This window comes from Poromitra crassiceps (genome assembly GCF_964638095.1).
Source record: "Poromitra crassiceps genome assembly, chromosome: 3".
Taxonomy (NCBI): domain Eukaryota; kingdom Metazoa; phylum Chordata; class Actinopteri; order Beryciformes; family Melamphaidae; genus Poromitra; species Poromitra crassiceps.
The window spans coordinates 88,917,477-88,940,850 of NC_139625.1; the positions used below are offsets into that span (position 1 = coordinate 88,917,477).

The 23,374-nt window shown below is 45.3% G+C and overlaps 1 protein-coding gene and 1 pseudogene across 2 annotated transcripts in view; one reads left to right on the forward strand and one right to left on the reverse strand.

Moving 5' to 3' along the window:
* The window catches only part of LOC310772829 (mitogen-activated protein kinase kinase kinase 7-like), a 43,457-nt gene that overhangs the window by 11,631 nt on the left and 8,452 nt on the right, over positions 1-23,374 (reverse strand). The window contains exons 3-9 of the mRNA XM_083632758.1: positions 21,868-21,933; positions 21,615-21,660; positions 18,085-18,223; positions 16,668-16,792; positions 8,609-8,737; positions 2,545-2,675; positions 1,057-1,138 (exon numbers count right to left, since the gene is read on the reverse strand). Coding sequence (XP_083488884.1) covers positions 1,057-1,138; positions 2,545-2,675; positions 8,609-8,737; positions 16,668-16,792; positions 18,085-18,223; positions 21,615-21,660; positions 21,868-21,933 — 718 coding nt within the window. The remainder of the gene's footprint in view (positions 1-1,056; positions 1,139-2,544; positions 2,676-8,608; positions 8,738-16,667; positions 16,793-18,084; positions 18,224-21,614; positions 21,661-21,867; positions 21,934-23,374) is intronic.
* On the forward strand, positions 5,158-5,972 carry LOC310774239 (ras-related protein Rab-36 pseudogene; annotated as a pseudogene). The gene has a single exon. The product of its transcript is annotated as a ras-related protein Rab-36 pseudogene (transcript).

Below are 23,374 nucleotides of genomic sequence, written 5' to 3' on the forward strand. Positions count from 1 at the left end.
TCACAACAATTGCCTATTGCCACTTTGCACGGCAACAGTAAAGCCCAATTTATGCTTCGTCTGCCGACACTTTTGAAACGGGCGCCGACAGAAATGAGGACTTGAGTCGACACTTTCAAGTGTCTGCGAGCAGTGTCTGCTACCTGGTGAAATGTCTAGTGTCGCTGACTACGTCATAGTATCGCGCAAGTCTGATTGGCTATATAGACGGCACAAGCTTGATTTCCTTGTTTTGGTTTTCACTCGATTGAAATGAATGAACGTGTCCCCGCTATTTTTATCAGCCTGTCCTTGATGTATGACTTTGTGAAAATCACAAAGAACATTGTGCATTTCCCAGAGCGAGAGGAGGTGAGTTGTGTGTCGTTTATATGCGGCTGCAGCCAAGTACGTTACATCTTGCCTCCGACGTGGTTTCACGCATTCCATTCCCTCTCTTGCCGTGGCTGTCTGCAGCGTTCGGGTGTCACGTGACCGTTGAACGAGGCGAACATTCACTTAAGTATAATAAATACAACACCATGAGCGACACTTGCAGGCCCCAATAATGCCGTTGTCATGGAAACAGTCAGGAGGCTTTTTATGCAGAGCGCGTTGTTGGGTAAACTACACCTGATATACAAACAAGGTAGGCTGCCTGCACAAAAAAACAACAACACAACATTCACACACACAAAAAATCAATTTATGAGTGGAGTAATATTGGTATTTTTTATAACTAACTAATACTAATGCTATAATATCATCACGCACTGTATAAACATTGATTGGCTACTGTACATTAGCAAATAAGATAAATACCTCAAACTAGTTATTTTGCGCTGCCTCAAAATTCTGATTTTAATCTGAGAATTCTGACTTTAATCTCCTAATTCGACATTCAAATCAGAATGCTGAATTTTGGCATTAAACTCAGAATTGGGACTGACATGTTTCTGACTGAGATATGGCTCTAATCCTCTTCGGTAGTTTTAAATTGTGTGTGGTGTTTCTCCCACTTGGGGTCGCGAGCCGAAGGTTGGGAATGAGAACCACTGGGTCCTAGTGACCTCTGACCTGTGCTTGTGCCTGAGGAGGATCCACTTCTATTTGCTGACTGATGTGGGAGCTGGAGCGGCTCGTCTGAACCTGGGAAGTACTGTGGAAACCCAAAACACACAAACTTCTGTTCATTACATAGCCTACATTACATTACATTGCATTGAAGAGAGCTCATCATAGTTTGACTTGACTCATGAAATCTGGCCCAGAAATCTGTTTTGCATCTTTCCTTCTTTTCTTGGGGGAATACTACTTAAAATGTGCTACATGCATCATTTTAACATCAACAAATCATTACCACATATTTTGAGATATTAGCATCAGCATCATTGCTAGGGTAGGCTATATAAAGAATGACAATAATTAGGCATGTAGATTTCTATTTTTTATTTGAAAGTATAAACAGCCAGAGAAAAAGTCAACGGGGAGCGGGCGGGAGATGAAATGATGAATAAGAGCATCACTCTCTACAACACTGAATTTAACATTCTGCGCCATCAGGTGGGATTTAAAGGGAAAGGTGCTGGTTTGCTTCGATAGACTGTAAAGGGTGGGACATATTCCACGCGCGCTTCCAACCGCAAGGGCCGTGCGGCCAATATGACATCATCGCGGTGGGGGCGGGGCCACCGCAGCCGTAAACGCGCGTCGCCAGATTTTTCTAGCAGCGCGCCGCGCCGCTCTGCTCCGCTTTGCAGGGAGACAATAGATCCATGGGAGAGACAGCAAGAGAAAAGAAGTTAGTAGGCTACGCTGAGCCATGTTTTGACCACATTTCTTGATGTGATGTGGTAAACTTTGATTTCTAACTGTTAGTTTTTAGTCATTTCAAGTAATGTGCTGTGTTGAGACACATCTAGGCCTATTTACATTCAATAAAAACAGGATTGGCGATTCTATTCAGGTGCTGATACAATCGTTTGAGAGTGAAACCGCAGTCTACTGAACATAATGGCATTCCATTGACTTTTCATTGCGTTTCATTGACTTTATCATGGGCCATTCACTGTACTATGTAAACAGCGGTGCTCTGAGCAGCACTCTGAGTATGAACACCTCGGCCCGAGCGTGGAGTGCGCTCCCGGTTTGCGGAGCTCCGCCTCGCGCTGCCTTCCTGGAGTAGGTCCTAAGCTTTAGGCGATTGCATCACAGCACAAAGCAGGAAGAGGGCGCTCTTCTGTCAGAGCAAACAGCTAAAGCTGTTCATCCTCCTCAGTAAAGCCGGAAGAGGAATTGACGGGGCTTGTGGGAAATGTGGTCTATATTTTGAGAAACAATAGCACTAACAATACCACTGATGTTTATGGTAACTAAACCGACATATCGCAATTAGTTTGACAATGAAACAATTATGTGCAAAAATGCTACACCAGCAACACCTTTAAAACAATAAAATGGAAAAAGAATGAGTTGTACTTATCTTGAAACAATGCTATTTTTTGAATGGGTATAGCCTGTATAGTTGGACTAGTGTGGACATTCTGGGCCCATGGGTGTTGGTACCTGCATGAGATGGCTCATGGTGTTCTTCACCTCCTCCATGGAGGGTCTGTGGCAGGGCTCCTTGTCCCAGCAGCGCGTCATCAGCTCCTCGATGGGCTCCGGCAGCTCTTTGATCAGAGGGGGCCGAGTGCCTGCATCACAGCAGCATGTCAAGTCAAGTCAAGTCAAGTCAAGTTTATTTATATAGCCCTAATTCACAAGCATGTCTCAGAGGGCTTCACAGAAAGTATGTCTAGCTAATTCTAGCTGACACAATAGTAACAAGAATATACAGAATAAAGATAACATTTGAACAATTGATAATATAGAAAATATAGAAATGAAGAGAGAGCAGAGGAGAGCGCAGGAGAAGGGAGAATAGCAGGGGGAATGTGAGAGAGTGATGGGGTGGGGAGGGAATGGGAGATGTTGGAGGGTATAGGAGGTGGGGAAGGAGCAAGAGGAGAGAGCAGGAGAGGGGAAAGGGGGGGAGCGGGGGGGGGGGGTGTGTGGGGGAGAAGAGAGCAGGGGGAGGGAGGAGGTGGGGAGAGAATGGGAAATGTGGGGGAGGAGAGAGCGTAAGGAAGAGTATGAGAGTATAGAGGAGTATGGGAGACTATATGGAGAGAACAGGGAAGGGAGGGTTAACTGTCTAACTGACTGTGTCTAACTGTGTCTAACTGACACAACATTAACAAATTACAATAGTAATAATAACATATCGAGCAATTATATGATAGAGAAATATAGACACACATCTTGCAAACGGACATATGTCAATTTCTAAGCAACCAAACTATGCCTAATTTAATTGGCTGCAAGCCTTTATAGTGAGTCCTTTTGCCAAATAAACACATGTTCACATATAGAGCTTATGGGTGCCATGCTTTAAATAGTGGCGAAATATTGGAGGGGATAGAGTGGGTGCCATGCTTTGGAGTAGAATGTTAGAGTAGTGGGGGAAGGGGGGAAGAGGAAGAAACACCGGGAAGAGGAGAAAGCAGGAGAGTGGAGGAGGGAGGGAGAGCGGGGGGATGTGGGGGAGGAGAGGGAGGAGGTGGGGAGAAAATGGGAAATGTGGAGGAGGAGAGAACAGAGAAGGAGAGGTGGGAGGGTGCAGGGGAGGGAGAGCCAGGGTAGAGGTAGGGTCTAGGGTTGGGGGAGGGGAGGGAGTAGGATACGGGCCCGGATTAGGGCGAGGGTGGGGAGAAAATGGGAAATGTGGAGGAGGAGAGAACAGAGAAGGAGAGGTGGGAGGGTGCAGGGGAGGGAGAGCAGGGGGAATGTGAGAGGGAGGAGGTGGGGAGAAAATGGGAAATGTGGAGGAGGAGAGAACAGAGAAGGAGAGCAGCCTGTCACTGTGTGGACTGCAATGCTAAACTGGCAGAAAGCTGTTGCTAACGATAGACGGTTGTCACGGAATTGTGTTGCTTGGGAACAGTTTGAAACCTAACTTATTTCCTGTCAGCTATTCCACGAACAAACATGCAACAGGAAGTAAGCTGGGGGCAACTTAGAATGTTTATATTGTCAAGTTAAAACTGTCTTGTTCTTAACATAGAGAGTTTACGGGAAGAATGTCTACCTCGGCTCCAAATTGTGTGTATTGAATTGGTGGATAATTGGACTTTCCATTTTATTTAAAGTAGCCAGCTTGCCGAGAGAAAATGGCAATGTCGTCGTCGTATGTCGTCATACGTGGCCGCTAGGGGCTGAGTGGCCAGGTCACCGCATCATCACCCATGACATCACAATTGCTCGAGTGTCATCACCGATGAAAGTGGCCAGGTCGCCGATGAGAAAGTTGAGGGAGGAGAGAGGAATCGGGTTTTATAGAATGGAGGGAAACAGTGGATGGATAAATCCAGAACGAGGCGGTAATACAACGCCAACTGCCATAAAACACCACAGAAGAAGAAGAAGGTCGCCAATGATGTCATATGTGGCCACTAGGGGCTGAGTGAGGTCGCCGATGACATCACTGATGACAGCATCACCGAGGACATCGCCGAAGAAAGTGGCCGGGTGGCACAAAGATGTCATGTCATACAGTGCTATGTCCCCTTGAAAGAAAGAAAGTGGATAGGTCGCCGATGACGTTACACCGATGACCCTGAGCAATTGTGATGTCATCAACAGTGAGCAATGTCATCAGCCGAAAGAATTGGCCAGGTCGCAGATGATGTCACAAGTAGCCAGGTCAAGAAAGAAAGTGGCCAGGTTGCCGATGTCACACCAATGACATCACTGTTATCTATGACATCATCACCGGTGATATCACAATGTTTGATGATCACAATGATTCCTTTATGTTGCATTAGCACCTCCTTCTGGATTTATCCATCCACTGAATCTCTACATTCTGTCCCCAGTTTCAGATCTGCACATGGGCATTAAGCATTGATGATGTGACATGTCATAAACGTGACATAATCAGTGATGTCCTTCCCTGCAGTTATCAGTGACATCATGTTATACCCACTGATTGTCATCGAGATTGTGAGGTCATTAAATCCTTCCCTGCTGAGGTTATAAATTGGACGATAGACACAACAGCAGCAAGTCAACTTTAGGAAATCAAGAAGATAGGTATTGGATGTTATTTTCCCCGTGGCAAAAAGTGCCCTAATCGTCATGCAAGAGAATGGGAACATGCTCTTCCCATCTCCTGTTAGCCAGGACAGAGTCATCTGGGACTTCCCAAAGTGCTACACACCTCAGGCCTGTCTCCAGCTGAAGGAGGAGTGGGCTGCTCAGGCTAAAGCTACCTGCACAGACAGAGCCTCCAGGCATCAGCGGCACAAGATGTCCAAAGCAGTGGTGGTTGGAGCCTATAACGTGGGGAAAACCTGCCTCATCAACAGGTTCTGTAAAGACGTGTTCAACAGAGACTACACAAGGCCACCATAGGAGTGGACTTTGAGATCGAGAAGTTCCAGGTGGCTGGAGTTCGTTTCTCTCTTCAGATCTGGGACACTGCGGGGCAGGAGAAGTTCAAATGCGTGGCTTCAGCGTACTACAGAGGAGCTCAGGTGATCATCACAGTCTTCGACATGGCGGACATTAAGTCTCTGGATCAGACGCCGCGGTGGTTAGAGAAGACCATGAGAGAAAACCAGCCTGGATCTTGTTTCATCTTCCTGGTTGGCACCAAGAGTGACCTGCTGCCCTCAGAGGAGCGGCACAGGACAGAGAAAGACGCCGTCAGGATGGCCACAGAGATGCAAGCAGAGTTCTGGGCTGTCTCGGCTAAATCGGGGGAGAACGTGCAGGAGTTTTTCTTCAGAGTGGCAGCGTTGTCCTTTGAGGACTCCATACTGAAGGACGTGGAGGGAGGAGCCACACCCACCAGTATCGGACAAGGAAATGGTGTCGGATCGGATCGGGCCAACGTGGAGGAGACCACTGCCAAAGACACCAAGAGAAACTGCTGTGTGCTCCAGCTGTGAAAAATAAACTCTGTGTGTATAAACTCTGTGTGTGCTCCAGCTGTGAAAAATAAACTCTGTGTGTATAAACTCTGTGTGTGCTCCAGCTGTGACAAATAAACTCTGGCCGTCTCAAAGAAAAGCGTGAATTGGCTATATGCCAGGCAGCATGTGTGTTACTGATGAAATCACTGATGATATCATCTGGCTGCCGGCCACTGATGACATCATTTGTCCTCAGGGTTGTGAGGCAGTCTCATTGACCGTCTAAAAATATGGACAGTCACCATGATGTCACCCATTGGTTTTTGGACTAGTTTTGAAGCCTAGTTTGGCTGTACGGGACGAGACGTAGCTCCGCCTGCTATAGAGCACCGCACGAACGAGTCCGGAAGTAGCATGTTGGATCCTCAGGGGAAAAGCCTATGGGCTTTTAGAATGGGGAATTCAGTTAAATGCATGAAATAATGTCTGTGGTTAACAAATATTTATGGGAGTGGTAATTTGTGTTCAGCGGGATACTTTGAAGAAACGTGGATCACTTTTATGACTTTTGAAATGTAAATGGTTTTTTTGAAACGCGATTTTCAGAAAACGTACATCTTAAAGTAAAATGCATCCAATTGGTACACTTTGAGAGCAAAATTAAGAGGCTAGATCTATGAAGAACCACAGTGTACTTTGTGTCAAAGATAACATAACTTAATTAAAGTTGAGCTGAAATGAAAAATGACTAACTATTTCAGATCACATCCCTGGTTATACAGTGCACATATTTAACAATCTATGTTAAAAAAAAAATCACAAAAATCAGATTTCTTTGGTTTTCCACATCAAAAGTCAACCATGCTGAGTTAATTCATAACGATATCTACAGTATGCCGACGTCAGGTAGTACTATCACATTTCTACCCCATTTCAACCAATAATATCATGACATGACAATCTTCAAGGCTAGGAGAAAAATCTGAGCAGGCAACATGGCTGCCTACATGGGCAGACTTTTCTACCACATAAATGTTAATATACTTGGCCAATAAGTATGGACACACTCCACACGCTATGTCACGCCTCGCTAACCTGTTTCAGAAGGAATCACTACACTGAGAATGTCATTTCAGCTCGACTTTAAATGAAACAATAGTGAAGACAAAAAGTGACAGACAGAAGTGTTTGAAGTAGTAGACAGTAGCTATGGTAGTAGCTGTAGTGTTTGAAGTAGTAGAGACAGTAGCTATGGTAGTAGCTGTAGTGTTTGAAGTAGTAGACAGTAGCTATGGTAGTAGCTGTAGTGTTTGAAGTAGTAGAGACAGTAGCTATGGTAGTAGCTGTAGTGTTTGAAGTAGTAGACAGTAGCTATGGTAGTAGCTGTAGTGTTTGAAGTAGTAGACAGTAGCTATGGTAGTAGCTGTAGTGTTTGAAGTAGTAGACAGTAGCTATGGTAGTAGCTGTAGTGTTTGAAGTAGTAGACAGTAGCTATGGTAGTAGCTGTAGTGTTTGAAGTAGTAGACAGTAGCTATGGTAGTAGCTGTAGTGTTTGAAGTAGTAGAGACAGTAGCTATGGTAGTAGCTGTAGTGTTTGAAGTAGTAGACAGTAGCTATGGTAGTAGCTGTAGTGTTTGAAGTAGTAGACAGTAGCTATGGTAGTAGCTGTAGTGTTTGAAGTAGTAGACAGTAGCTATGGTAGTAGCTGTAGTGTTTGAAGTAGTAGAGACAGTAGCTATGGTAGTAGCTGTAGTGTTTGAAGTAGTAGACAGTAGCTATGGTAGTAGCTGTAGTGTTTGAAGTAGTAGACAGTAGCTATGGTAGTAGCTGTAGTGTTTGAAGTAGTAGACAGTAGCTATGGTAGTAGCTGTAGTGTTTTAAGTACTAGACAATAGCTATGGTAGTAGCTGTAGTGTTTGAAGTAGTAGACAGTAGCTATGGTAGTAGCTGTAGTGTTTGAAGTAGTAGACAGTAGCTATGGTAGTAGCTGTAGTGTTTGAAGTAGTAGACAGTAGCTATGGTAGTAGCTGTAGTGTTTGAAGTAGTAGACAGTAGCTATGGTAGTAGCTGTAGTGTTTGAAGTAGTAGACAGTAGCTATGGTAGTAGCTGTAGTGTTTGAAGTAGTAGAGACAGTAGCTATGGTAGTAGCTGTAGTGTTTGAAGTAGTAGACAGTAGCTATGGTAGTAGCTGTAGTGTTTGAAGTAGTAGACAGTAGCTATGGTAGTAGCTGTAGTGTTTGAAGTAGTAGACAGTAGCTATGGTAGTAGCTGTAGTGTTTGAAGTAGTAGACAGTAGCTATGGTAGTAGCTGTAGTGTTTGAAGTAGTAGACAGTAGCTATGGTAGTAGCTGTAGTGTTTGAAGTAGTAGACAGTAGCTATGGTAGTAGCTGTAGTGTTTGAAGTAGTAGACAGTAGCTATGGTAGTAGCTGTAGTGTTTGAAGTAGTAGACAGTAGCTATGGTAGTAGCTGTAGTGTTTGAAGTAGTAGACAGTAGCTATGGTAGTAGCTGTAGTGTTTGAAGTAGTAGACAGTAGCTATGGTAGTAGCTGTAGTGTTTGAAGTAGTAGACAGTAGCTATGGTAGTAGCTGTAGTGTTTGAAGTAGTAGACAGTAGCTATGGTAGTTAGTAGCTGTAAGAAAGAGAAAGCGACATGGGTGTTTTTGCTGACCTCTGTGGACGGCCCACATGATGCAGAAGGCGGAGCCGCCGATCTCGTCGAAGGGCTTCTTGCGGGTGATGACCTCCCACAGGATGATGCCCCAGCTGAACACGTCACACTTCTCACTGTAGTTACTGCCTGTCACATAACACACACATTCTCACTGTAGTTACTGCCTGTCACACACACACATTCTCACTGTAGTTACTGCCTGTCACACACACACATTCTCACTGTAGTTACTGCCTGTCACATACACACATTCTCACTGTAGTTACTGCCTGTCACATAATACACACATTCTCACTGTAGTTACTGTCTGTCACATACACACATTCTCACTGTAGTTACTGTCTGTCACACACACACATTCTCACTGTAGTTACTGTCTGTCACGCACACACATTCTCACTGTAGTTACTGCCTGTCACATAATACACACATTCTCACTGTAGTTACTGTCTGTCACATACACACATTCTCACTGTAGTTACTGTCTGTCACATACACACATTCTCACTGTAGTTACTGTCTGTCACACACACACATTCTCACTGTAGTTACTGCCTGTCACATACACACATTCTCACTGTAGTTACTGCCTGTCACATAATACACACATTCTCACTGTAGTTACTGCCTGTCACACACACACATTCTCACTGTAGTTACTGCCTGTCACACACACACATTCTCACTGTAGTTACTGCCTGTCACATAATACACACATTCTCACTGTAGTTACTGCCTGTCACATAATACACACATTCTCACTGTAGTTACTGTCTGTCACATAATACACACATTCTCACTGTAGTTACTGCCTGTCACATAATACACACATTCTCACTGTAGTTACTGCCTGTCACATACACACATTCTCACTGTAGTTACTGCCTGTCACATACACACATTCTCACTGTAGTTACTGCCTGTCACATAATACACACATTCTCACTGTAGTTACTGCCTGTCACATACACACATTCTCACTGTAGTTACTGCCTGTCACATAATACACACATTCTCACTGTAGTTACTGCCTGTCACATAATACACACATTCTCACTGTAGTTACTGCCTGTCACACACACACATTCTCACTGTAGTTACTGCCTGTCACATAATACACACATTCTCACTGTAGTTACTGTCTGTCACACACACACATTCTCACTGTAGTTACTCTCTGTCACACACACACATTCTCACTGTAGTTACTGTCTGTCACACACACACATTCTCACTGTAGTTACTGTCTGTCACACACACACACACACTCTCACTGTAGTTACTGTCTGTCACACACACACACATTCTCACTGTAGTTACTGCCTGTCACACACACACATTCTCACTGTAGTTACTGCCTGTCACACACACACATTCTCACTGTAGTTACTGCCTGTCACACACACACATTCTCACTGTAGTTACTGTCTGTCACACACACACATTCTCACTGTAGTTACTGCCTGTCACACACACACATTCTCACTGTAGTTACTGCCTGTCACATACGATGGCACATCTAATGGGATCTACATGTTACATGGATGATTAAGACGAGGATAGTAAACATTATCCAGCTGTTTGTTAATCATCAAAAACCCAGTCTGAAATAAATCGTCAGAGCATCATCTCTCAGCTGTCCTTCAGAAATGTTTCTTGCAGAGCAGGGGGGGATATTTACTGATTTGGGGGCAAGTGCAGATACTGTCTGATACGCTTCTTTTCACCTGACAGCGGGGAGCTTCACCGGCAAGACGTAGCACGTGGGAGGATCACGCTATTCCCACCAGTTCCCTTCCACCACGACCAGGCGCCCGACCGACCAGAGGAGGCGCTAGTGCAGCAACCAGGACACATACCCCCAATCCGGCTTCCCACCCGCAGACACACAGCTGTGTCAGTGTGCATGCGCTGTACTGATGACTGCACACAGCACATGCACTGTACTGATGACTGCACACAGCACATGCACTGTACTGATGACTGCACGCAGCACATGCTCTGTACTGATGACTGCACACAGCACATGCACTGTACTGATGACTGCACACAGCACATGCTCTGTACTGATGACTGCACACAGCACATGCACTGTACTGATGACTGCACGCAGCACATGCTCTGTACTGATGACTGCACACAGCACATGCTCTGTACTGATGACTGCACACAGCACATGCTCTGTACTGATGACTGCACACAGCACATGCGCTGTACTGATGACTGCACACAGCACATGCTCTGTACTGATGACTGCACACAGCACATGCTCTGTACTGATGACTGCACACAGCACATGCGCTGTACTGATGACTGCACGCAGCACATGCTCTGTACTGATGACTGCACACAGCACATGCTCTGTACTGATGACTGCACGCAGCACATGCTCTGTACTGATGACTGCACACAGCACATGTACTGATGTACTGTACTGATGACTGCACGCAGCACATGTACTGATGTACTGTACTGATGACTGCACACAGCACATGCTCTGTACTGATGACTGCACGCAGCACATGTACTGATGTACTGTACTGATGACTGCACGCAGCACATGCTCTGTACTGATGACTGCACACAGCACATGCGCTGTACTGATGACTGCACGCAGCACATGCTCTGTACTGATGACTGCACGCAGCACATGCTCTGTACTGATGACTGCACACAGCACATGCTCTGTACTGATGACTGCACACAGCACATGTGCTGTACTGATGACTGCACGCAGCACATGCTCTGTACTGATGACTGTACACAGCACATGCGCTGTACTGATGACTGCACGCAGCACATGCTCTGTACTGATGACTGCACGCAGCACATGCTCTGTACTGATGACTGCACACAGCACATGTGCTGTACTGATGACTGCACACAGCACATGTGCTGTACTGATGACTGCACACAGCACATGTACTGTACTGATGACTGCACGCAGCACATGCTCTGTACTGATGACTGCACGCAGCACATGCTCTGTACTGATGACTGCACGCAGCACATGCTCTGTACTGATGACTGCACGCAGCACATGCTCTGTACTGATGACTGCACACAGCACATGTGCTGTACTGATGACTGCACACAGCACATGTGCTGTACTGATGACTGCACACAGCACATGTACTGTACTGATGACTGCACGCAGCACATGCTCTGTACTGATGACTGCACGCAGCACATGCTCTGTACTGATGACTGCACGCAGCACATGCTCTGTACTGATGACTGCACGCAGCACATGCTCTGTACTGATGACTGCACGCAGCACATGCTCTGTACTGATGACTGCACGCAGCACATGCTCTGTACTGATGACTGCACGCAGCACATGCTCTGTACTGATGACTGCACGCAGCACATGCTCTGTACTGATGACTGCACGCAGCACATGCGCCTCATGGCAAACGAGGAAGTCACTTTGTTCGGTTATACTCCTGTTACTTCGGTTAGTTTTTGTTTCGGTCTCGGTGTGTGGATTTACTACGAAAATGACCGTTTACGTAACTTTGGATTATTATTTCATTTCATCACGTGGTGAGTACACGAGTCACACCATGTACATTAGGGTTGTGCGATGTCATATAAATACCCATCGTGATTGTTTTACAGTGAAACATCGTTGGATGATGGGGAGGGGGGAATAATTAATTATTTATTAAGTCGCTGCGTTGCTGTAATTCCATTTACCTAGCCGCTGCAATGCGTTCACGTTAACAACAGGACATGATACCAGCGGGCTTAGATAGGCTATTAGCCTCTGCTCTGTGCTACAGCACAGAGCCAGGTGACTGAAGTGGGCAGTGGCTGTCACTACCAGCAATTTGAACGGCGCAAAACAAATAACGTTAACGTCACAGATCCTCACCAACAACGTGTGTGTGTTGAATTTAACTAGCTGGCAGAAAACTGTCTGAATTACTGGCTGATATAACGTTAGATTCGCGTGGGCTTTTGAACCTAATGTAATGAGAGAGAGTTTAGGAGGAATGGCTAGAGAAACGCAGCTGCTGTATCTATATGGAGCGATTCCAACTTTCACTTTGGAAACAGGCGAGTTAAATTCACAGTTGAAGACTTGTACTCACTTTGGGTTGAAAACAGGAAAGAACGTGCAGTTTCTTCTTTGTCTTAAAACGTTTTCACAACACAGCCGACTTCTCACGTGCAGGGGACGCTCCGGCGACATTAAACAAGCGCACCCAGTTCAGATAAGCAGTAGAGCGGAGGAGGGGGAGGGGAGCGGGAGGCTTCTCTGAACTGGGTGCGCTTGTTTAATGCCGCCGGCGCGTCCCCCGTCACGGTAAGTGGACTTGGCCTTTTTTATGATTAAAACGGCACAATTTTAAGTCGAACAGATAATTAATTACGATGATCCGATGTAGAAGGCTCAGAGGTCACGATTTCAGACGGACAAGCCCGTCTTTATTGTCACACGAACACACTTCAACACATGCATGTGGCCACTACACACACTCATGCTGACGGTGGCCGGTGAAATATGTCCTCTGCATTTGACCCATCCAGGCTTGTCCTTTCCTCCAGGGGGCAGGCCAGGAGCAGTGGTCGCTTTTTCTTTCCAGCGCCCGGGGACCAACTTCGGATGTTGTCGTCACTGGTCGGATGACGATCTTCTGCATGTTTTTAGTGGGGGGTTATGTACGGAGGAACCCCCTGGGGGGCACGGGGAGAACATGCAAACTCCACACAGAAAAGCCCTTTCGACGAGATAGCCCACCTGGGCAGTAGGCACTGAAGATATGGGGGGGTCACAACTCCAGCGTCCCAGGCGAGAATCGAACTCAGGACCTTCTAGCTGTGAGGCGACAGCGCTACCGACTGCGCCACCGTACCCCACCGATGGGGGGTCGGCCCATCACGATGGTCGATGCCATCGTCCATCGTGCCAACCCTAATGTAATGTATGTGAGTGTTTTTGGAGATGTTGGAATGTGCATTTTGGGCGACTGAACGGGAGGGAGTAGGCCAAAATCCCATAGAATGCCAATGTAGCGCTAAGCTATTAGCAGTGAGGGCTCTACAACAGTTTGTACTTCACGCAGATCGAAAATAAAGCCATGTACGTTCTCGTTTTAATATAGGCAATTATGGCAAATGGCCTAAACTCCCAAAAGGTTGGCCTATCCCAAAGTTTAATGCCTCCTAGATCACCTTGCTGTTCAGACACACACAGGAATCCAGCCTCATGTGGCCCAGGTCACCTCTGAAGGTGGCCTGAGGTGATCAGATCTCAATGCGCCAAAGATCAGAACTGGGCCGTTCACATGCCAGGTCTGAACGGGGCCTTAGTCACTTTAAAGTTTAAACTTCATCACACTGAGCCAGAAGCTACAGAGTAGCCACACATCATTAACGGTCTGAAAAAGCTTGAAATTAACCATGGTATAATAGTGAGCGCCAACTTCTGTACATTCTTGACATTTGTACATGTATAAAGTACTGTTCTCCGTGGTGCGCCTTATGAGTTATATCAAGAAAGACCTTTTTTTTTATCAAACCCTGAAATGTGTGGTGGATAAAAGTGATAGTTCACCCACTCACATTTAGAATCTAGCAACACTAACAGACCTTCAACTCTCTTACATAATACAGCCTGATAACACTTCCATGAGCACAGCCCCAACATGAGGAAATGAAGAGAAAAAGTGATATACTCATACTCTTGCAAAATGACTGATGATGGTAAATGATAAAATGGTAAATGGACTGCATTTATACAGCGCTTTTATCCAAAGCGCTTTACAATGTGCCTACATTCACCCATTCACACACCGAAGGCAGCCAGCTGCCAACGCAGGGTGCTGGCACAGCCATCGGGAGCAATTTGGGGTTCAGTGTCTTGCCCAAGGACACTTCGACATGCGAGGAGGAGCCGGGGATCGAACCACCAACCTTCCGATTAGTGGACGACCTGCTCTCCCTCCTGAGCCACAGCCACAGATGGTAGCCTACAAACCTGAAATTTGCAGTAGCCTATAGGGCTGTCACGTTTTATTTGAAATTCAAACATTAGAACTGTAATGACCTGTTGGAATTCCAAATTTGGCAAAAAGAAAGAAAAAAAAGAAGCAAACTCCACTCCCGGGAAGCATGGGCGATGTTAAACAAACGCACAGGACGAGAAGCAGCAGACAATTGACTCTGGGTCTTTGGAGCTGAGAGGTTGTGTTGTGAAAACGTTTAACTGTGAATTCAACTCGCTTGTTTCTATAAAGTAGCTCCATTATGAGCGAAGCTATAGGGCCAAACGGACGGAATCATTGAATTCAGTGAAAGTCATATATATATTACGGGTGTCAAAATGAATCGTTTAATCGATGCATCGCGATGCGGATGTGTGAATCGAATCGTGGACGGATAATCGTTGAATCATTTATGTTTAGATTTATGTTGACATTCATATTTTAAAGCACTTTCTAAGTAAAAAGGAGTTGATATTTATCTGACTGCTTGTATTAATCCTCCTATATCATCAGCATCATCATCATCAGTATATACAGTAAATGGGAGCTAGGGCTCTGTCTGTCTGTTTCTCTGTCCCAGTGATGTCATAAATCCCACTGTGACATCATCAGTGATGTCATAAATCCCACTGTGACATCATCAGTGATGTCATAAATCCCACTAAATCTCACTGTGACATCATCAGTGATGTCATAAATCCCACTGTGACATCATCAGTGATGTCATAAATCCCACTAAATCCCACTGTGACATCATCAGTGATGTCATAAATCCCAATGATGTCATTAATCCCACTGTGACATCAGTGATAAATCCCAGTGATGGCATAAATCCCACTGTGACATCATCAGGGATGTCATAAATCCCACTAAATCCCACTGTGACATCATCAGTGATGTCATAAATCCCACTGTGACATCATCAGTGATGTCATAAATCCCACTAAATCCCACTGTGACATCATCAGTGATGTCATAAATCCCAATGATGTCATTAATCCCACTGTGACATCAGTGATAAATCCCAGTGATGGCATAAATCCCACTGTGACATCATCAGGGATGTCATAAATCCCACTAAATCCCACTGTGACATCATCAGTGATGTCATAAATCCCACTGTGACATCATCAGTGATGTCATAAATCCCAATGATGTCATTAATCCCACTGTGACATCAGTGATAAATCCCAGTGATGTCATAAATCCCACTGTGACATCATCAGGGATGTCATAAATCCCACTGTGACAACATCAGTGATGTCATAAATCCCACTGTGACATCATCAGTGATGTCATAAATCTGACATCATCAGTGATGCTGGTCTCATTGGCCACACAGCAGCCGAGCTGCGGGCAAGGGCTGTGAATGTGAGCTGCAGGGCCAGCTTGGCGAGCTGCAGGATGGGCGAGGCCGCATAGCAGCCGAGCTAGCGAGCCCGCGTAGCTTTGATACTGCTGGTGGAAGTAGCTACGCTAGCGGAGGATGAGAACAAAAGAGAGTGAGAGAGAGAGAGCGAGAGGTGGAGGGTTTTTGAAATGACATCAGATGCCCTCCTGTGGCTGGTCTATACTACACTCTATGAATTAGTTAATTAAAGACATTTTCTGTGGTTGCATTGTCTGTATCCGTATAAATTATATGAAATGCATATGGCATAAATAATTAGTTGTTACCTTTGCACGGATATCAAAGACCCGCATAAGTCAAATGTTTATTTCTTGGAAGTGACAAAATGCTAACAAGCTAGCAAACACATGCGGGAACTTCCGTTCGAAGAGGAGTCGTGTTCATATTTTGACGAGGAAAAAAGAAGTAAGTAATTTTACGATGATGCCATGAAAAGGTAATGAGAAATGATTTTACACCATAACATTTCACATAAATTAGAAGACAGAAGCCGCAAACACAGAAAATGTTCATTTATTGTTTTGCCAGAGAAATGGAACAGAAGTTCCGTGGCCATTCTTATCTACAGCATAGCTCTAATAATGACCACTGCTGTAACCTGTCCACATTTGGAGCTATTGAGTAAGAATTGAAATGTTTATTCGTGGCTTACCTTCAAACACCTCGGGTGCCATCCAGGCTGCACTGCCTTTGTTGTTGGTCATGTGGGTCTGGATATCACAAGCCGTTCCAAAGTCACATATCTTCAGCACTGTGCCACGCGCCACAAGCAACAGGCTGGAAGATCACAATCACAATCACTTCTATTGCCACAATATGCAAGATTACATACGGGCAATTTGTCTTAGTGTAGCGGTCATATCAATATCCAGAGATAAGAAGAAAAGATCTACAATAACAACATTGCAAGTGCAGTCCAATATATACACAGATATCAGTGTGGGGCTTTGATAGACAGACACAAAGGTCAAATACTGCAACTCTGGAATAGATTCGTGAGAAAGTCTGATCAGAGACTCGCTAAAAATATATTTAATTGGGACATGGCCCATGGACCCCCTTGGGCAAATGAAGTGAAATCCCTTCTTGATTCCAACGATCTATCATTTATCTTTCATAACAGGTTACTTTGTGACACTTGAGTCTATGAGTAATATGTTTGTTTTGTATAAAGATAAATGGTCTGTGGACTTATGGCACAAACCAAAAGTACGAACCTATCGTCTCGTAAAGGACAGTTACTGTGTTGAACTCTACTGTATGTGTAGTTTGATTTGAACAGGCAAAAAATATCTCTGTGCGCTCAGTTGTGATCGGGAACCCTTCCCTTAGCACTAGAAACTGGTAGGTTTAATGCTACCCCTGAAGAAGACAGACTCTGTTTACTTTGTGACTTACATGAAATTGAAAATGAGGTTCATTTCTTGTTTTACTGCACTACTTATGATGACGCAAGGGACGTACTCTCAAATGTCCTCTATCTTCTTTGAGTTGGACGACTATGAGAAACTTGAGCTGTTTCAAAAAAGGAATCTTCCTCACTTTATTGCTTTATGTTTTATTGTTGTGTCTTGTAAACCCATGGGGGTTCTGGTTAAGTGCATGACACTTAAATCAATCAATCAATCAATCAATCAATCAATCAATCGATAGGGCTTTAGAGACTACAGACTTATGACATTTTGATTGATGTGAATGAATGAATTAGGGTTAGGGTAAAAAATATATATATTATTTGACATTTTCATTTTAAAAGTACAGCAGCTCTGCCAAGGAAGCATCAGGATAACACAGTAAAGTCTTCTTTCATTGCGGTAATGTGTTGTTTAAAAGGAAAAATCCACCCTAAAGCAAGACACAAGACGTGTGTTTTGAATAAGGGCCGTAACTCACTCTCTTGCTCTCACTATGCTATTGCTATCTTTCTCCACCTACACCTCATCACCTAATCACCTAATCAACCAGCGTTTCCGTTAGAAAGATTGATTGAAAAGACCGACAACAAAACAAACAAAGGGTTGTTAGTGAACCTGTAAAAGTCAGCTTTATGAGGAAGAGGCGGGGCTTACTTGGGTGGTTTGAGGTCGCGGTGGATGAGGGCTTTGGGCTTCATGGCGTGCAGATAGGCCACGCCCTCGGCGCACTGCAGACACCAGCTCATGGCGTGGGACGCCGTGTACTGGGGCAGCGGCTCTGCACCGTGCAGAGCTGAATGTGTGTGTGTGTGTGTGTGAGAGAGAGAGAGAGAGAGAGAGAGAGAGAGGGAGAAAGAGAGAGAGAACACTGTCAAAACACATGAAACACACCCTCAGTGAGTATCTTCACATGGACTGCTATATTGTGATACAGTATTACTAATGAAGACAATACATTGCCATGTGAACAGCATTTTCTGATGACCTTAGCCGGATATACAGTAGTCAGTGTAGTGCAGGGTACCCGCTTATATTTCAGATGGCTTTGCGTATACCCACTTCTACCGGCTACCTCAATATATTGCTCCACCTTGTGCGATTATCAAGAGAAGGTGCCCAATAGTTCTGTAAAGAAGTCTCTGATTTATGTCCGCTAACGGACATGATTTCTCTGGCTTCCAGTCCGCCCTCGGCCAGCTTCTGGATGGTAGTGGTGCTCCTGATGCTGTGATTGGTGTAAATCACTGATGTGCCTGCTTCTTTGGAGATACGCGTTAGCGTGGAACCCAGGTCATTTACACCCATTGGCTCCAAAGAGTAGCACACCTCTCCTAACTTGTTTCCTCTCTTTGCATGGAGCCATGGAGGTAAAAAGCTTTAGCCTCCTGGGGGATTTTAGATAGATAATTCGTAAGTGCGTGAGCCACTTACGTTAACTTAGGAGCAGGGCGGTAAATACAATATTCCTGGAATGCGAGTTTAACGAACCAGTTACAAGTCCTACGCATTCTACATCAAATGAAGACATTACCGTTTGTTTTATTTTGTGTGTTACATACTTATTGGCCAAGTTATTAGTTAGTTTATGGAGTAGAAATTCTGTGGGTTACATAATTGTGGCCGCTGCTGTTCTCTGCTAAACAGACCGGCCGGTGGAGTGATACTTTAGTGATGAGGCTGCTGTTCTCTGCTGAACAGATCGGCCGGTGGAGTGATACTTTAGTGATGAGGCTGCTGTTCTCTGCTGAACAGACCGGCTGGTGGAGTGATACTTTAGTGATGAGGCTGCTGTTCTCTGCTGAACAGACCGGCTGGTGGAGTGATACTTTAGTGATGAGGCTGCTGTTCTCTGCTGAACAGACCGGCTGGTGGAGTGATACTTTAGTGATGAGGCTGCTGTTCTCTGCTGAACAGACCAGCTGGTGGAGTGATACTTTAGTGATGAGGCTGCTGTTCTCTGCTGAACAGACCGGCCGGTGGAGTGATACTTTAGTGATGAGGCTGCTGTTCTCTGCTGAACAGATCGGCCGGTGGAGTGATACTTTAGTGATGAGGCTGCTGTTCTCTGCTGAACAGACCGGCCGGTGGAGTGATATTTTAGTGATGAGGCTGCTGTTCTCTGCTGAACAGACCGGCCGGTGGAGTGATATTTTAGTGATGAGGCTGCTGTTCTCTGCTGAACAGATGGCCGGTGGAGTGATACTTTAATGATGAGGCTGCTGTTCTCTGCTGAACAGACCGGCTGGTGGAGTGATACTTTAGTGATGAGGCTGCTGTTCTCTGCTGAACAGACCGGCCGGTGGAGTGATACTTTAGTGATGAGGCTGCTGTTCTCTGCTGAACAGACCGGCTGGTGGAGTGATACTTTAGTGATGAGGCTGCTGTTCTATGCTGAACAGACGGCCGGTGGAGTGATACTTTAGTGATGAGGCTGCTGTTCTCTGCTGAACAGACGGCCGGTGGAGTGATACTTTAGTGATGAGGCTGCTGTTCTCTGCTGAACAGACCGGCTGGTGGAGTGATACTTTAGTGATGAGGCTGCTGTTCTCTGCTGAACAGACGGCTGGTGGAGTGATACTTTAGTGATGAGGCTGCTGTTCTCTGCTGAACAGACGGCTGGTGGAGTGATACTTTAGTGATGAGGCTGCTGTTCTCTGCTGAACAGACCGGCTGGTGGAGTGATACTTTAGTGATGAGGCTGCTGTTCTCTGCTGAACAGACCGGCTGGTGGAGTGATACTTTAGTGATGAGGCTGCTGTTCTCTGCTGAACAGACCGGCTGGTGGAGTGATACTTTAGTGATGAGGCTGCTGTTCTCTGCTGAACAGATGGCCGGTGGAGTGATACTTTAGTGATGAGGCTGCTGTTCTCTGCTGAACAGACCAGCTGGTGGAGTGATACTTTAGTGATGAGGCTGCTGTTCTCTGCTGAACAGACCGGCTGGTGGAGTGATACTTTAGTGATGAGGCTGCTGTTCTCTGCTGAACAGACCGGCTGGTGGAGTGATACTTTAGTGATGAGGCTGCTGTTCTCTGCTGAACAGACCGGCTGGTGGAGTGATACTTTAGTGATGAGGCTGCTGTTCTCTGCTGAACAGACCGGCTGGTGGAGTGATACTTTAGTGATGAGGCTGCTGTTCTCTGCTGAACAGACCGGCCGATGGAATGATACTTTAGTGATGAGGATGTTACGGCGTGCTGTTATGCTCATTTAAGAACGGTCCTTGACCAATCAGATTGCTTGGTCAGAACTACATGTTGTATCATCCAGAATAATCCATACTGCTTTATGATCACTGTTAGAGTAACGCAAATCCACTGATTACAATGTCTGGTGTTCTGCCAAAAAGTGATAACTGCAAACAAGTGATTAACGTTAGCTGCTAAATAGTGATCACCATGAAGCGATTGTCTCCCAAAAATGTATTCTGGACGGCACGGGTGGCTCAGTGGTTAACACTGTTGCCTCACAACAAGAGGGTCCCGGGTTCGAACCCCGGTCCGTCCCAGGTCCTTTCTGAGTGGAGTTTGCATGTTCTCCCCGTGTTTGTGTGGGTTTTCTCCAGGTGCTCCGGTTTCCTCCCACCATTAAAGACATGTATGTTAGGGTTAATACTCATGTCAAAGACATGTATGTTAGGGTTAATACTCCTGTCAAAGACATGTACGTTAGGGTTAATACTCCTGTCAAAGACATGTACGTTAGGGTTAACACTCCTGTCAGTGCTCCTGACCAAGGCAATGGCGAAAGAACTGGAGTTGGTCCCCGGGCGCTGCACTGCGGCTGCCCACTGCTCCTAGTTCTAGGAAGGTTCCTAGTAGAGGATGGGTCAAATGCAGAGGAGGAATTTCCCCACGGGGATAAATAAAGGATAACTTAACTTAACTTCTTTCTCCATATTTCTTGTGGCTAACATCGTGGGGAAATGACAGTGGAATCAGTAAACTAGTAACTAGCAAAGTTTTGAATGAGTTTTATCAGGCGGGCATGTGTTATGGAGAAGCGTGCATCTGTCTCGTCTCTCGTTTTCACCGGGGTTGCGTTGCTAAAGTGCGAGTACCCAAACGGTAGAAACGTTACTAAAATTAAGAATAAAATTCATGCTTATGCTGTTCAGCTTTTCATAGTCACTTTAGGGTTAATTTCTGTATAATTCTGCCCACATAATATAATATCCTGTCTTACCATTATACAGAGAGCCACCTTCTGCATACTCCATGACCAGACAGACCTGAAAGACAAACCACGTTACCCCTGCAGTGAAAACACCTGTGGACCTGTTTGCTTTAGCCAAGTAAAGAGTCTTGACAGGTATCGTCCAAACACATTTGCTATTGCTGTTTCCTATCTCTTTGACTTTTAACTCCACATTTCTGGGGGAGGAGACTAGGGTTGGCACGATGGACAATGGCATCGACCATCGTGATGGGTCACTTACTGGATCTTCACAGAAGCCATAGAGCTTCACGATGTTGGGGTGGTTGACCCGGGAGAGTTGGCGGAGCTGTGGAGACACAAATAAGGCGATGCAGAATTAGTAACTGTTGCAGAAACAAACCATGATCAATCATATGTCAACGCACTTTTGCACTTCACGTATATTGCTGGAAATTCACATCCTCCTTTCTACAGTTTTCATACATATCTCTGTCATTGTTATAATCTGCAATTTTTCCATAACAGTTCCATTATTTCATACTGTGTGTGTATGTGCGCGCACACACACACACACACACACACACACACACACACACACACACACACACACACACACACACACACACACACATATATAATTAGCATATCTTGATTACATTGTTGTCTAGTTGTGTATAGCACACATTTATAATTTAGTAATACTGTACATATTTAAATAAGCAATTATGATTACTAGTAACATCTGCAAAAACTGTAAGAAACTGCAGTAACTGTAACTTAATGCATACATGTTAGTGATCCATACTCCTCCCCCATATTTCCAACCAATACATGTGTATATATATATATGTTGAAACGAAAGTAATGATTGTTTACATTATTTTTCTTGCATATTTGGCATTTCCGCCTGCTGAATCCTGTAACTGTTGCTAAAGTCAAGTCAAGTCAAGTCAAGTCAACTTTATTTATATAGCACATTTCCATACAGCGGCAGCTGGAACCAAAGTGCTTCACAGGTATAGGCAGGTACAAATAAACAGATGAGTGCAAAGTACTAAATAAAATATGACACAATACAAGAAATAATGGCAATTTAAAAATGGGGGAGAAGGACTAGAGGCAATAAATAAAGCAAAGATTGTAATGCTCAAACGACTGTGCTTTACCAGGAGCTAGGGTTGTCTCCATACTGGAAATTCTAACTTTGATACAGATACTCAGGAAAATACGAGGCCTTTTAGGAGGGCCATTCAAGCCGCAAGTGGAGTCTGCAGTGCCATCAAGTACTGGTACTGCATGGTGTCCACTAAGATACCATCACCTCGGAATGAGATGTTTGGAGCGGGGGAGTCTGGTGCAGCGCACAGGTCGTAGACCTGGTGAGACGAGGGAGGAGCCCGGCCGGGTGGCAACCCACAGAGCCCGGTCCCTCTACGTACCAGAGCCCTCCCCCTCCCGGTCCCGGCAGGGTAGTTCCGGAGCAGCGGATTGAGTGGCCCTGACCGCGTGACCACCTTCGACCCTTCCTAGAGGGCTGACCGTGGGTAGCTACTGGGACGTAAGTTGGGGCTTGGCCAGCCCCGGCTGGGTCACCTGGGCGAGGGTGTATGATGTTGCGAGACCCGAAACATCCTATGACCCCAGGGTACATCACTGAGGATACGTCCCAGTTATGCATCCATGCAATGTTTTTTTGTCTTTATACCATTTTTTGATACCATAGGCCGTGTGTCCATCTAGCTTCTGTTCCTCAGCTCCAGCGTCTTTTTTCAGTTGTTTCCAATGAG